Raw genomic sequence first — 16,699 nt, 5'->3', positions numbered from 1 at the left:
TTTTTAACCCACTGATCTGCCAAAGAGCCTGTAAGGAGATACTAAATTCCAAGTACCACAAGGCAAGGAGGGGGAACTAGGCATCCTGGCTGGATGACTGGAAGGCTGAGCAGCATTAGGGGTAGCTCATCAGGTAACTCATTCAGAAACTTCACCTGCTGCTCACAGCCCCATTAGCACAGGCAGTGCAGCGTGAGGAGGGATCCAAGCTGACAGGTTTGTCAGCAATTTTCTTCCAGCCACAGCACTAACACAAACCACCCTTCCAGCCTCAGCCTCCCCACACCCCCAGAAACATCACTGAACACCATGGGCACGTTTCCAGACAGCAGGTCATTTTTGCAGATCATTATTAGGCTTTGGTTTGGTTTGTTTGTTGTTTTTTTTTTTCACCCCAAAGGCAACATAAAACATAAAGGAAAAGGAACAAGATGATTTTTCAGCCACTTACTCTCTGCCAATTTCAGTATAAATATTTAGAAACATTCCTCCTACCAGATAACCCGCTGCAGGCCCCAGGATTGCAGCAGTGTAGAACACGGCTGGAAGGGAAAACAAGCCTTGTTAGAGAAACAGCAGCAATCCAGGGAGAGGTGCTGCCCAGTGCTGCCAGTGCCCAGCACCCCCTGCCCCCCTGCACCAGCCCAATGCATTCCTAGACCTGGGGATGTTCAGCCTCCATCCACCTCACCCCCCAGTCCCTGAACCACCGAGAAACAAAGCCAGGCAGCTCATAGAATCATAGGATAGAGGAGTTGGAAGGGACCTCTGGATATCATCTAGTCCAACCCCACTGCTACAGCAGGGTCACCCATAGCAGGCTGCCCAGGATCTCAGTGGCCAGGTGGGTTTGGAATCTCTCCAGAGAAGGAGAGACTACACAGCCTCTCTGGGCAGCTGGCTCCAGCATCCTCCCAGCAAAGAAGTTTTTCCTCATGTTGAGGTGGAACTTCCTGAGTTGTAGTTTGTACCTGATGCTCCTTGTTCTGTGACAGGGCACTGAAAAGAGGCTGGCCCTTTCTTGACACCCACCCCTCAGATATTTAGACACATTAAGATGCCCTCTCAGGCCATTCACCAGGCTAAACAGCCCCAGGTCTCTCAGTCTTTCCCCATAAGAGAGATGTTCCAGTTTCAGCAAGTTTCTCCTTTCACACTAAGTCCCAAGGAAACTTGCACATCCATCCTAGTCAATTCTGATAGCTGCAGTGCTAAAGGGGCAATGTCCCCTTGCACGGACAGGGTATGACTTCATGGTTGTTTGCCAGAGGTTCTAATGCCACACACACGCTGGGGCATGCTGGAGAGTTGGTCCCATGCCAGGAGCAGGAGGCACCTCCTGATCTGCAAGGCATGTGCTACAGGAGTGAAAACACCCTGCTGCGCCTACAGTTCATGCCTGGAAATAATCAAAACCTGCCCCAAAGCTGCCACATCCCTCCAAGAACCACCTTGCCCATTAGAGGCAACAAAAGACTGAGAGTGTCTCTCTTGGAACCGCTCAAGGTGGCCTTGAGCCAAGGCAGATGGTTCTCTGCCAAGGGAGATGGATCAGCCCATCACCCAGCCCACGGGGCTGAGCTGCCCCTCCAGCTCAACTCACCAATGTACACAGGGGAGTAGTTAGTCTTGACATTTTCATCTAAATAGGTGACACCGAGTGTGTAGAGCGGCGTGGCCCCCATTCCATGGAGGAACTGCCCCAGCATGAAGACGAACCGGTAGCCAGAAAGGCTGGAGGCAGCCTGGGCACAGGGCAGGCTGTGGTTGCCCCCGCAGACGCCCACCTCCGCCGCCGAGCGCGCCTCGTAGCGCCCCGTGGTGAAGTGGGGCAAGGCAAAGAGCAGGGAGCCCAAGCCCATGAGCAGCACGCCCCAGCCCAGCCAGCGAGGCTTGTGGCCGTTGCCCCCAAAATAGCTGACGAAGGTGAGGCAGAGGCAGGCGGCGATGTCGTAGGAGCTGGCGATCAGCCCGCTCTGGTAGCTGCGCAGGTCGAAGCGCCGCTCGATGGAGGTGATCACCGTGTTGATGAAGCCGTTCACCGTCATGCCTTGCAGGAAGGAGGCCACACAGAGGAAGAACAAGACGCCCTTGGATGTGTTAAAGAGCTGTAAGCACCCAGGGGTGAAGCCCCCCCAGCCACATGCCAGGTCCTCCCCTTCGGCTGAGACGTATTTAATCCCTTCACTGAACTGGGTCTCCTCCTCTCCTGGGGCGGTGGAGCAGAGGGGCTGGGCACAGGAGTCAGAGGGGCTGGGCATACCGGAGGATGCTGTGCCATTGCTCAGCAAGGCACTGCAGGCCTCCTGCCCACTCAGTGCATCGAAGGTCTGCCCAGCCTCGCTGGGACAAGGAGATGGGCGGGAGAAGTCAAGTGTCTGAGGGAAACAAAAGCCATTTTCTCCAGTTGAATTCTGGGGCATTGCCATGAAAAGGAACACAGAGATGAGTAGCAGATCAAGGTGGGGCTGGTGGCCAGGGTGGCTTCGAGGGGTAGTGAGGACTTGCTTAACCAGGAGATGTGATTTTCAGTGCTTACATCAGTAGGAAGATGGCAAAGGTCTGAGCCAGGACCATTCTGATCTGTGAAGAGAGAATTTTTGCACATGCCTTTATATAAAACCATGCTCAAAACCCTCAAATACTGTTGTTCATCTCCTTTTAAAATAAGTACAGCATTTTACTGCTAGGGTGGTGTGGTGGGACACCATTAACAAGAGATGGGACAAGAGGACACAGCCTCAAGTTGCACCAGAGGAGGTTTAGTTTGGATATTAGGAACAATTTTTTCCCCCAAACGGTTGTCAGGCTCTTCAACGGGCTGCCCAGGGCAGTGGTGGAGTTCTCACTCCTGGAGGGGTTTGAAAGACATGCAGATATGGTACTGAGGGACACAGTTTAGTTAGACCTGGTAGTGCTGGATTAACAGTTGGGCATCTTAAAGGTCTCTTCCAACCCAAATGAGCCTGTGATTCTATGATTACAGAAAAGAACAAACCATCCAAGAGCACTGAAAAAACCCAAACTCTCAGGAGAGAACATCTTCCTACCAGCTGCAGTCCCTTCTCCCTCCTCTGAAGAAGACCCTGCTTAGACATGGACCCTCACACCCTCTGTCCTTCTCCTTCCCCTGCAGAGGACGGTGTCAGAGCTACAAGTTTCCCCACTGCTACAAGTCCTTTGCCAACAACAGTTTATAATTATTCTGAAAAGTTTCCACAGTCAGATTGATTTGATTCCAAGCCCTCAGATCTGTTTACAGCTATTCAGTAAAATCCTTTCTATAACTAATTAGACTACATGCCACTTGGGAGTGAGCTGCAGGGCGCAGGCAGCTGACTCTAACCTGATTACTGATGCAAACTGCTGCCTTTCAACTGCTTCCTGTGCACTGCAGCACCTGATCATGAGGCAGCCACCAGCATTTTTTCTTCAATACCCTGGCTGAACTGTAAATGGTGGAAACATTAAGGTTCCTAGAATACATTCATAGAATCATTAAGGTTGGAAAAGACCTCTAAGGTCATCAAGTCCAACCATCAGCCCTACACTACCATAACTACTATAGAATCATAGAATCATTAAGGTTGGAAAAGACCTCTAAGATCATAAAGTTTAACCCTCAACCCAACACTCCCATGACCACTATAGAATCATATAATCATTAAGGTTAGAAAAGACCTCTAAGGTCATCAAATCCAACAGTCAACCAAACACTCCCGTGACCACTATAGAAGAATAGAATCATTAAGGTTGTAAAAGGCCTCTAAGGTCATCAAGACCAACCATCAACCCAACACTACCATGACCAATATAGAATCACTAAGGTTGGAAAAGGCCTCTAAGGTCATCAAGTCCAACTATCAACCCAACACTACCATGACCAATATAGAATCACTAAGGTTGGAAAAGGCCTCTAAGGTCATCAAGTCCAACTATCAACCCAACACTACCATGACCAATATAGAATCACTAAGGTTGGAAAAGGCCTCTAAGGTCATCAAGTCCAACTATCAACCCAACACTACCATGACCAATATAGAATCATTAAGGTTGGAAAAGGCCTCTAAGGTCATCAAGTCCAACTATCAACCCAACATTACCATGACCAATATAGAATCATTAAGGTTGTAAAAGGCCTCTAAGGTCATCAAGTCCAACTATCAACCCAACACTACCATGACTACTATAGAATCATACAATCAATATGGTTGGAAAAGGTCTCTAAATGCTGAACTTAAATACACAACAAGTGCTAGGCAAGAGCTCTTTGATTAGCGAGCATCTTCAAAGCATCCTGTATCTCCCAATATTTTTTGCCAATATCTGTTTGAGAGGTTCCTCATGAGATGGCAACAGCCTCATCAACAGGGAACGGGGTAAAAAGGGCATTTTGCTTCCCCATGAAAATGAACCATGTTCAGATCACTGTAAACTGGGAACAGAGAGGCCTTTGGTGAAGAAATGAATACTCATCTGTGTTAGGCTGGAACAACTTATTGACATTTGTTGGTAGTTAATGTATGTACCAGCACCCGTGTGCTTTCCTGTATTGGCAGCTCTTGTAGGCACCAGGGCAGGAGGACTTGGCAAAACATGATGATCAGAGCAGCATCCAGGTCCTGCTCCCATCCCAGAAGGGCAGAGGATAGACCATATAGGCAAACAAATGTTAAATATCCAGGTCAGCCGTGCTACAACAGGTCTGGTCCTTGAGGTCAGTTCAACAAATGAGGTCCACATTTTGTTGGCAGGTAATTCTATCTTAATTACCCTGCCTGGGGAGCAGAGCGTACAGAATACTTCGGGGTCCAGATTTTAGTAGGAGTGTGATGATTGTGCAGGGCACGGGGAACTGGGCAGCAAGGAGGGCACTGCTTTTCAGGTCCATGCCAGACTCCTCTGGGTAATCCAATAATGACTTGGATGAAAGGTTGTATTCCTTCACTTTTTCATGGCTTTTACAGCTTTAAATCTATTTTCTCATCTTTGGATGCAATATTGGCAACAATAAATAAGAGTGCTTTAGCTCTCTGACTTCATTAAAGCCAGAAGTGATGATTAGGTACTGGATAAAGCTCTAAGGGGAGGAACTGTTCCTGTTACCCCAGTATAAATCAAACATTTCTCCTGAACAGCAGCTGGCTGACTTCAGCTGCATGCTCCCCATGTCCAGCATAAGTCTGGTATTACTTTTGACTGGACTTGTAAAGAAGGTTGCTTGGCCAGGGACTGATTTTGCTGTCACTGATTTCAGTGGACAGAAAAAGACCATCTGTTAATTAGCTGATGTGAGCAGGAGCCCAAAGCTGCCAAACTGGCACACCTTCACCCTGGAGGAAACACTCCTACTGCTTCTTTGTGAGCACTGGGATGTGTCCTTTGATACTTCTTGATTAGATATTGTTGTTTCACGAGTCAGGAAAGAGATCACAGCTTTTCATTGAAGTTTTCTTTTCCTCAAAGTAGCAGGAGTCTTGGCCACCAGCCTCAGGTAACCACATCATCCTGCCCTTCAACTTTGCTTACTCTTAGTCCTACTTCAGAGCAAGCGTGGAGTGAAGCAGTTCCAGGGAATCAACCAGCCTTCCTTCCCAAAAGCAGCTGTTTCCCTCCACCCAGAAGCCTTCTCTGCACCCAAACCCCTCATCCTGGCCATTTTCTGATGGACCTAGGCTAATGACTCATAACCAGGTGCTGTGGGCAGGATGCCCATTTCTGCTCAGTGCTGCCCACTGAGCTGCTTTTTATCTCTTGAAGTATTTATAAACTGGCAGTGACACATTCCCTGGGAATATGAGCTTTCATAGCAGCCATATGCCACTTTAGAGGACAAAACATCATCTTCAGGGGGAAAAAAAAAACCCACCACCAACTTCACACACTTCCTAATCATTCTTATTCATCCCAGCCATCCATTTATTGCTTCCCATTCATCTCTGTTTTTAATGACTCAGCTGGTGATCTCTTGCTTACATTGAATCAGTCCCAATGCTATTATCTCGCAGCTCATTTTGCAGCAAGACTTTAACTCAATTTTTTTCCCCCCCCCCCCAGCTGTACAGCTGCTTCCAGGCTGCCAACATTACCAAGTCTCGACACAACAAAAGCAGCAAGGCAGCAAGAGCATATGATTTGTATTTCGTGCTGAAATCTGGAAAGATTTCCCCTCCCTAATATTTAGCATTAAATCATGGTGAAACTTGCAAGCTTTCCATCAGGTGATGATTTTAAAAGTCACAGGACTAATTAAAAACATTTTGTGCCTCAGCTGAGCTCTATGATTAGATTAATGTTACAAATTAACTTGTAACTGACATGCAAAATAATTCCATTTGCTGAGGCATGCCCAATAATAGTTAATCTTCCCTTTCATTCTATGGGGTTTGACTTTTATAGGGTATTATTGTGGCAAATAACATCTATTCATAACTCCTGCTTTCCATAGCTGAGCACAGTTTATGGTTTATGAGCAGGTTTAATCATTTTTTTTTTCCAGTCCTATGGTATACCTGGAGATATTTGCTGAGGAATGGGGATGGGAGATTAAAAATGATCAGGAAATGTCCTGGGAACCAGGGAGGAGCAGCCCCAGATGATGCTCAGGGGCTGCATTGGGCAGGCTCAGTTATTCTCCTTGACATACAAATGGAATGGAATGGAATGGAATGGAATGGAATGGAATAGAATAGAATAGAATAGAATAGAATAGAATAGAATAGAATAGAATAGAATAGAATAGAATAGAATAGAATAGACCAGGTTGGAAGAGACCTTCAAGGTCATCGTGTCCAACCTATCATCCAACACCACCTAATCAGCTAAACCAGGGGACCAAGCACCCCATCCAGTCTCCTCCTAAACACTGCCAATGATGGTGACTCAACCACCTCTTTGGGCAGCCCATTCCAATGGGCAATCACTCTCTCTATGAAGTATTTCTTCCTAACATCCAGTCTAAACCTCCCGTGGTGCAGCTTGAGACTGTGTCCTCTTGTTCTGGTGCTGGTTGCCTGGGAGAAGAGACCAGCCCCCACCTGTCTACAACCTCCCTTCAGGTAGTTGTAGAGAGCAAGAAGGTCTCCCCTGTGCCTCTTCTTCACCAGGCTAAACAATGCCAGCTCCCTCAGCCTCTCCTCACAAGGCTGTGCTCGAGATGACCCTGACCTTACTAAACAGATACTAAACAGATTTGTGAACATCTCCATCCAAGTACCGCTCTCACATTGCTCCAGAAAGAGACAAATCCATCTGGGTTTGTACATTTAATTTCTCTTGGTAAGACTCACTGAGTTTTTCTCAGAGAGTTTGGCTTCAGAGGATTATCAGCATTACTTCTGTTGTGGCTGATAAACGCCATATGGATCACGTGTAATCCACTCGCTGCTTTAGGAACCGGGAAGCCTCCCAGGAGTGAGATAAATCCACATCCCAGTGCTGTGAATAAGGCTGGTCCTCAGGGCACTGGTTCAGTTAAAGGGAGATAAAAGAAAGCATGGAGTGATGGGGTTGTTCACACACAATGCAGGATTGTTCTCCTGGCAGCTGGGGAACTTCCCCCAACTCACTCCAACTGCAGAACTTGCATATTTTTTTAGCATGCTTTTAAGAAGCATGCCATTGATTCAGCAGGAAGAATCACAGAATGATAGAGGTTGGAAGAGACCTCTGGAGATCATCCAGTTCCACCCCTCTACCAGAGCACGTTCATCCACAGCAGGGTGCACAGAATGTCATCCAGGTGGGTTTTGAATGACTGCAGAGATGAAGACTACCGCCTCTCTGGGCAGCCCATTCCAGTGCTCCACCACCCTCACAGTAAAGAAGTTCCTCCTCATGTGTAGATGGAATATCCTATGTTCAATTTTGTGCCAGTTACCTCTTGTCTTGTTGCTGGGCACCACTGAAAAAAGACTGAGCCCATCCATCCTCCTGATATTGATAATCATTGATATGCTTATAAGAAGGAGGCTACTACTGCCAGGATCAGCATCAAGGCCAGCTTGGAGCCTTTTGCAAACAATTCCTACAGGAATAGCATTGTCCTGCACACAAGGAAAGGTTTCAGGAATGACAAACACACAGAGCAGCCAGCTGACCATATACCCAACACTGTGCTCACCATCACTGCTGCAGGGAGAGCTGAAGCACAGAGAGTGGTCTAGAAGCAAATGACAGCAGGAACATCCTGGCCTACTGCTCATGTCAGAGACCTGTTTTTCACATGGTTGGTCCCAGTGGGGTCTGAAGCATGGATGAGAGCAGTACAAACTGGCTTTAAATTATCACATGAGCAAGGACACATTATAATTAAATAAATTCCAAGTAGTAAAGCTTAGCACTCACAAATCCTTTGTGAGTTTCCCAAGCACTTTCCATTCACTGGCAAATTAAGGCAATAATATGCAAGAAATCAGGAAGGTGGCTTGGATAATTTTCAATTAGCTGCTTGGAAATGCTTTGAAGATAAACCTAGCCAGATTTTCTGAGCTTAATTCTTTGCTCCAGCTTATCTGTGCAAACACAATTGGCTGCAGCAGCCTTAGACCATCCTTAAAAACTTGCAGTGCCAATGCACAAAGCAGTTTGAACCCAGTCACTATATTTTGCATAGCAAAGATTAGCCAGACAAAAGGTTCTTTTATGCTTTAAGACCTAACTCCCTCTCCCTAATGTCACTCTTGCTTTAGGATCTTTTTCCTACCCATAAGCTTGGTCAGTAATGAGAAGGTTTCCATGCTGGCACAGTACCTAGCTCTCCAGCCACGGAGCTGGGTGTCTCCATGGCTTTTCCTGTGCAGACACACCACCTTAGCATTTTCCTTAGCTCTGTCCCCAGCATGGTTTTATTTTCACAGAATCACACAGAATCCCAGGATGGTGGAGGTTGGATATCATCTAGTCCAACACCCCTGCTAAAGCAGGGTCACCCACAGCAGGTTGCCCTGGATCACAATGTCCAGGTGGTCTTGGAATCTCTCCAGGAAAGGAGACCCCACAACCTCTCTGGGCAGCCTGCTCCAGGGCTCCAGCACCCTCACAGAAAAGAAATTTTCCCTGATGTTTAGGTGGAACTTCTTTTGTTCTAGTTTATGCCTGTTGTCCCTTTTCCTGTCACTGGGCACTGCTGAAAAGAGTCTGGCCCCATCCTCTTGACACTTAGCCTTTAGACATCAATAAGAATTGATAAGATCCCCATTTCCCATCATTTTACAGCCCATTTAAGGATTCTCAATACTCAGGATGATGTTTCTGCATGAGCCATTAGTCAGCTTCCTCCAGTGATTACCAGTGAGCTCCTAGCCCTCCTCTGTTTCCATGCAGAGGATGCAGATTCAGGCAAGTCCTTTCTGATGGAGGAAACGAAACGAAAGGACCAAAAGCTGAATGAGCAATGCGAGACACGCTCCTCTGCTGCTACTAAACATAGAAGCAATAAAAATGCAGAAAAGGCAATATCCTGTGTTACACAATGCAGGGAGGCTGAGCACAGGATAAATATAACCAAATAACACTGACATCTACCATGGTTTACGGAAACCTACTCTTCTTCATCCTCCTGGTTTCGTCGGTATGAAAGCAAAAACAAAAAGGGTAAACAGGAGGAAATGAGACCATGAAATGTTGTGGGGAAGATGGGTTTTGGCACAAATAACACCAGGCCCCTCTGCAGGAGGTGGTTAGTATACAGAATCCTCCTTACAAATAGAGGACAACAGTCAGGCTGGAGTAGCAAAGCTTTTTGCTTACAGGCTTTTCATAGAATCATAGTATCAACCAGCTTGGAAGAGACCTCCAAGATGATGCAGTCCAACCTATCACCCAGCCCTATCCAATCAACTAGACCATGCCACTAAGTGTCTCATCCAGTCCTTTCTTGAAGATCTTCAGGGACAGCGACTCCACCACCTCCCTGGGCAGCCCATTCCAGTGGTAAATCACTTTCTCTTTGAAGAACTTCTTCCTAATATCCAGCCTGAACCTCCCCTGGCACAGCTTGAGACTGTGTCCTCTGGTTCTGTTGCTGGTTGCCTGGGAGAAGAGACCAATCCCCACCTGGCTACAACCTCCCTTCAGGTAGCTGTAGACTAGCAATGAGGTCTCCCCTGAGCCTCCTCTTCTCCAGGCTAAACAACCCCATCACTGCTGCATAACAGCTTTTCATTGAGATATCTCCCTTATGTGTCTTTTTTTTCCCTACTCAGTGATCAATTCCTATATCACACCAAGCTGCACTCCTCTTGCAGGCTATCGGGAATCTATTTCTGGCTTGATTGTAACAGCAAAAGCAGAAACACAATCAGGCTCAAAGCCAGAACTATTTATGCCCTAACTCGGACCACAACCCTCCTTTCTACAGCAAATTGTTCAAAAAAACCCACATTTCCATGATTCCCCACCCCCCAGAACACTTGCTATGCCTGTGCTACTGCAGACTGTGAGCCAGCAGCTGCTGGAAATGGGTTTCACATGACCCCTCGCTGTTCAAGAACCATTCCATCATGGGGTCTTAATGTTTTTTCCTTTCAAATGGATGAAAAAGTTCAAATATTTGGAGGTGAAATGCCAGTCTTAAATCCATGATTTCTGCTGCAGCGTGGGAAGAACTCTATGTGATGTCCTGAGGTGTTAAGTGTTAAGAGATCTTGCATGGGCCATAGTGTCCATCTTGTCCCTTTTACACACTGGGAACAAAGGGTTGGAGGTCAACATCCAAACTACCTTGTACTTCATTTCTTTCCTGAGAAAAGATTGCCTCTCAACCCCTCTTTTTCATAGTAAGTGGACTTCCTAGAGGAAATCATGTACCATGTGGTCATATTGCTCTACCAGCCAATGACTGTCTTTAGCTCAAGCCTTCTATGACAAGTTCTCCAGCTCAGCCCTATGTTGGTGGGCTGGAGGTTCACCCATTCCTCTCTCAAACCGGGCAACACAGAGCTGAAGGGAGCCCTTTAGAATTGCTAAATGCATCACAGAGAAAGAAACCTGCTGATCATCAGCTCCCCCTGCAACCATCATCATCCTCAGCGAGCACACAAGTCCATGAGATGGGCAGAGGGCAGAGACACTGCGTCAAGTGGTGAGTACAAGAGACAAATCACAGGATTCAGCCAGGGAAGGACTCAGGAAGGATTCAGCCAAGGGAAGAGTATTTCCCACACGAGCCCACTCTTTTTTCCACATCAGCAAGTAATAGCTTCCCCAAACAGCCCCTGGAGCAGAAGCTCACTGGTGCACACCGCTTAGCCTGGATCTTGTTTAACAGTCAGTGATGTTCTCTAATCCTCTTAGGTATTGGTCTTGAGATTCCTGTCGAGCACGAGAACAGCACAGCACTTAAATGAACTCTCTGCTTGAAATGGACCATTCTGCAAAGTACAGTAAAACTCCAGCTGCCCAGGTTTCTTTCTTTCTTGCTTAACCTCAGATTAGCACCTAGGAAATCACTCTGGCAAAATAACCTCAATTTCCACATCTCAGGTGACTCCCTGAAGTCATTCTGCATTAGGACTGGGATTTCTCTCTCTCTTAATTACTGATTTAAAGTTAAGTACCTAATTGGAGTTACCCACTTCTATTGTGTCTCTTTGCCCACTGGCTGGAAATCACAACGTGCAGGCTGTCTACAGCCCTCAAGCCACGTCTGCACCACCACCATGTTGCGTGTTACTAAATCACTCATTACTGCAGATATCATCTGGAGCAGGAACAGGCACATAATCATATTTCTGTTGGATTAGCCAAGCATATTACCCAGAGCTTACTCTGGCCTCATGTTGGCTACCACAACACAAACAATATTTGATCAAGCACAAAGCCAGATGGCACCACATTAACCCTTTCAGCACCAATCAGATGCGGCACGAGGGACTTTGGACAAGATGAGTAGCTGTAGAAGTTCTGACACGGTGCCCACAGCCTCACTAAGCACTGAGAAATTATTTCCCTGATCCTGCCACTGCTGCTGACTCCAGAGTGTGGTTTGCTCACACAGGAATTGAAGTGGGGTTCCCTAGACTGCCTCCAGACAGCACTCAAAGGGAATACATTTTGGCTGGTTTGCAGGGATAGGCAAGGAAGGCTTTTAATCACCTTTTGAAAAAAAAAAAAAAAGGGAAAAAAAGGGAGGAAAAAAGCAATATGTAGAATTTTACATTAATTTAAAACAAGAATGCTGGAGACAGATAATCATAGAATCATAGAATCAATAAGGTTGGAAAAGAACTCAAAGATCATCAGGTCCAACCTGTCACCCAACACCTCATGACTACTAAACCATGGCACCAAGTGCCACATCCAATCCCCTCTTGAATACCTCCAGGGATGATGACTCCACCAGCTCCCTGGGCAGCACATTCCAATGCCTAACGCCTCTCTCAGTGAATAACTTTCTCGTCACCTAAAGCCTAAACTTTCCTGGTGCAGCTTGAGACTGTGTCCTCTTGTTCTGGTGCTGCTTGCCTGGGAGAAGAGACCAACCCTTTCCTGGCTACAACCTCCCTTCAGGTAGTTGTAGAAAGCATGAAGGTCTCCTCTGAGCCTCCTCTTCTCCAGGCTAAACAATGCCAGCTCCCTCAGCCTCTCCTCATAGGGCTTGCGCTTGAGGTCTCTCCCCAGCCTCGTTGCCCTTCTCTGGACACGTTCGAGTGTCTCAATGTCCTTCTTAAACTGAGGGGCCCAGAACTGGATACTCAAGCTGTGGCCTAACCAGTGCTGAGTACAGGGGTACAATGACTTCCCTGCTCCTGCTGGCCACACTATTCCTGATGCAGGCCAGGATGCCATTGGCCTTCTTGGCCACCTAGGCACACTGCTGGCTCATGTTCAGCCAGCTATCAATCAGTACCTCCAGGTCCCTTTCTGTCTGGCTGCTCTCCAGCCACTTCAACCCCAGCCTAATCAGTGTACCACAGGCTGGATAGTGACTTTTCACTCCTCTTAGTTCAGTTTCTTCATCATCTTAAAATACTCTTTCCAAGGTTTTCCACTACGTAAGAGGAAAATACTCAACACTAAAGGGATCACAGGTTGGTCAGGGTTGTGGTGGCACTCCCAAAAAGACTCATTCTGTTGCAACTAGACCTGTATCTGGCTCAAAGGATCTAAACCCTCTATGAGACTGAATCTGCTCCAGCAATACAAACACATACAGCTGCTTTGAAAGCACAGTGGGGAAATATTCTTATGCTAGCAAATCTCCATGGCATCTGCCTTCTCCTCATTTATAGTGCAGGATCAGATTGGTCATGGAGGGAAGGTTTCAGAAAGTCCATCCAGCTCAGGTGAGGTAGAGAAGCCTCACAGCTGGGCCAAGAGTTGAACTTCTATTTTCTGTGGGACTTTGAAAGCAAACCAAATATTTAATTTGGTTTTCCAATCTGATTTATATTGAATGTATGAGGAGGGACTCTGAGGGGACAGAAAATCTGACAGAGCCTTCAGATGTTTTGGAGACTCTTGTTGGTGTCATGAGTGAGTGTCATTTATTTCTTAATGCCACCTAGAAAAACTAAACTCCTGTCTCAGAGCACACCCAAAGCATTTGAGTTCACAACCAGGAAGCCATAGCTATAAAAAAATGCCCCAAAGTACTTTTTGTTGGATTTTTTTCAGCAGAGCATTGCAAAGTCAAAGTATTTTTTGGGAAGAGAAGTGTTTGCCCTTGATTTCTCAACATGAAAATGACTCCTTAACGTCTTCAAACCACTGGGTGCCATCCCCAAAGCTTGCCAGCAGTTCATTTTCTTTCTCACAGAGGCCAAACCAAGATATGAGGACTCAAATGAGCGAAGACTACTGATGCCATACAGCAGTATACATCAATGATAGCAATCAAATTCAGTTTTACTGTAATTATACATGTCAGTGGAAAAGCACAAGAGGAGAAATGGGACCAGTGTATCCACTGCTCCAAGAACTTCCACAACTGCTGGAAAGGCTCAGCACTGCCAAATGAGGTGAACAAGAATAAGCAGAGCATTTCCCAGTGCTAAAATATTCCCCTTGCTCAAACTCATTTACAATCTAGACATGGAATGACATTGTTTCTGACAGCAGCAACATAGCTGCACCCCAGATTTAGGGGTACTTCAGCCTGAAGAGAGGTTTAAGGTTAGAATAACATTACTCTGTTAATATTAAACACTTCACTGCCTCATCTCATGCTCTCCACTGTACTAACGAGAAGGCTGATACGGAATCTATTACAGTTAGTGGCTGTCTCCCAGTACTTGCCTACAATCACTCATCACAGCAACCAAAGGAAGATGGATGCTTTTGCCCAGGATTCATAAACCAGATTAAGTCCTTGACCTCTCTCAGAGCATTTTTCCTCACAAAGTGTTTGCAGAAACTCTTTGTTCTCAAATCCTCCAGTTCTGCATCACCACTCATATGCTGGGAGGTTACTCAAAGCCAAGATGGAAGAAAAGTAATTGTATCATGGGGAGGTCTTGCAGTAAATCAGTTTTGAAAAGGGAAAGGAGACTGGCTCCAGCATAGGAGCAGCTCTTGCATCTGGAGATCCCAGGCTAAGAGAGGGCTCCTGCCAAAATGCAGGAGAAATTAATGCAAGGGAAAGCCTTGCATTAATGGGATTGTGCAAGATAAGAATGTCCCAGGCTCTGAAGAACCAATTTAGGGGCAGCAGCCCAAGGAACCAGGTGAGGATGACAAGAAACCCAAACAGTAAAACAGAATATTAGGGAGTTTGGCAACAAGTGCCTTCCCCTGTAGGCAAAGGCAGGTTTCTGGGTTTGATACACTTGATACACTCAATTAAATAGAGGAAAGCAGAACTGCTGCTTGTTAGAGTGGACTGAGCAAAATAAGTGGCACAAAGCGAAGCCACCATTCACTTTTTTGTGCTACTGCAGGGCATAAAGCCCCAAAGAGGAGAGGAGGATGCTCCTTAACACACTCTATGCTGTACAGGCACACATACAAAATGATTAAAGCTGCCTCAAGGAGTCAGCAATCGGAAATCATGAGGCACTGAGCAGCTGGATGCTGATCTCCCTAAGCTGGTGGGTATTTCTTTTGTTAGTGGCTGATCCCATCTTCTCTCTTGCCTGAAAATCTCTAATCTCTGTAAAGATTTCTATTAAGTACTTGCACAGGTAACTCCTGGGTTTGCTGGCCAAGAATACCAAACCCTCACAGGAACTGCTGCTTCCTGTCTCGTTTGTCAGCCCAGGATCCTGCTTCATGTTTTTGCCACCGTCACTTTGTGGCTTGGATCCACATGTGTGGGGTGATTTAAGGTTATTATCAGCAGAGGTTTCACAGGGCTTCAGATGATGCTGTCACACATCGACATGCTCCTTGCACATCTGCATGGTTTTGACCAAGTTATTCTATGGCAGGTGGATGTGGTCTGCCTCACAGCCTGCTTCAGTTTCTGATCGTTTTTTGTAGCCTGCAGGCTAGACATCTTTGCATATAAATAGCTACTTTTTTTTTCTTCTCTTCTCTATTTTCTCCCCCTTCTTTTCATTATTTGACTCACTCTCTCCCCACCACTTCACCCTTTTCACCCTCTTCCTCACGTTTACAACAGCTCAAGTCCATTCTTCTCTAAAGATCTTTGTGTGCCTTCCCCCTCAAAGGCTGTTTTAAACTGTGTGTTTTTACAACCAAGTGGCACCAGGGAAAGCAGAAGCCCAGAAATCCAAAATAAAAGGAGGTGCCAGACTGGGATAACTTCACATTTGTAGCACGTTGCCTGGGAAAATCAGGCAGTCAATAAAATAGTGATGAAACATTTAATACAACAAACTCATGGGGTTAATGCCTGCTTGTGCCTTGTGAGCTCTCAGGACTTGAACCCCACTCTTTTCTTATAAAAATGCTTTGGATTTGTATCCCACGAGCAAATAGGTGAGTGGAAGCGATATGTAGGTCAGGTGATGAGCGCCCCGATTTCAGCTCAGCATGCTGCCTGCTACTTCCTTCCCTAACTTCAGTTATTACCCTCTCAAAACAGGGACCGTTTTATCATTAACACACTTTCCACTCGCTGCATGGATCACTTTGCCAAGCCACTACAGTCCCTTCGCTTATCTTCTCTGCCCTTTTTTTTTCCTTTTCGGTTGTTGTTCCATTCCCCACAGAAAAGCAAGGTTTTGATAAAAGGAAATCAAACAGACCACGGTGAATCAGTTCTAACGAATTTCAGTTGCAAGGTGGCAATACCCTGTTTAGAGCATCACCGGAGATGCCTCGCAAATGGAAAAATCTCAGTGAGTTTGGCTATTTTGATGACTTTCCCCCGGCTCCCTTGCCATCAAACGGGATTTTCCCGACGCGGAGCGGGAGCTCTGTCCATCAAACCACCGTTCCCACACAAAAGCCCGCACGCCCGGGGCTGGAGCACCGTCTCCGGGCACCTAACCCCATTCCCCAAACCCGAACCCCTCTATCCCAGGGCCTCTGCGAGCCAAATCTCAGGGCTTTTCACCATGCTGCGAGGACCGGCGGACGATCCGCGCCCATTCCCGGGGCTCCCCGCACCGTTCGTGCAGACACGTGCGGCACCGCCCGGTGGATCCTGCCGTGGTTTGTGGGGGTGTTCACTCGAGCAGCCCTCACCCTGCAGTCACATCCATCCCTCCAGCATCCCTCCCGCATCTCCCCGCCAGGCCCTGGTACCTGCCACCGGTCGCCGCCGCCGCTGCCCTCTCGCCTCCACCCCCGG

The 16,699-nt window shown here is 46.8% G+C and overlaps 1 protein-coding gene across 1 annotated transcript in view; it reads right to left on the bottom strand.

The window, feature by feature from the left end:
- Positions 1-16,699, bottom strand: part of SLCO4A1 (solute carrier organic anion transporter family member 4A1) — a 32,568-nt gene extending 15,869 nt beyond the window's left edge. Inside the window, exons 1-3 of the mRNA XM_068150073.1 lie at positions 16,654-16,699; positions 1,604-2,583; positions 452-542 (exon numbers count right to left, since the gene is read on the bottom strand). Of these exons, the coding sequence (XP_068006174.1) occupies positions 452-542; positions 1,604-2,429 (917 nt within the window). The 5' untranslated portion in view covers positions 2,430-2,583; positions 16,654-16,699. The remainder of the gene's footprint in view (positions 1-451; positions 543-1,603; positions 2,584-16,653) is intronic.

The sequence above is a fragment of the Melanerpes formicivorus genome, unplaced genomic scaffold (genome assembly GCF_026170545.1).
Source record: "Melanerpes formicivorus ecotype bairdi unplaced genomic scaffold, bMelFor1.0.p_v2 SCAF_19, whole genome shotgun sequence".
In the NCBI taxonomy this organism is placed as follows: Eukaryota; Metazoa; Chordata; class Aves; order Piciformes; family Picidae; genus Melanerpes; species Melanerpes formicivorus.
The sequence above is the reverse complement of the archived record's forward strand: the minus strand, read 5'-3'. Positions and strand labels throughout refer to the sequence as shown.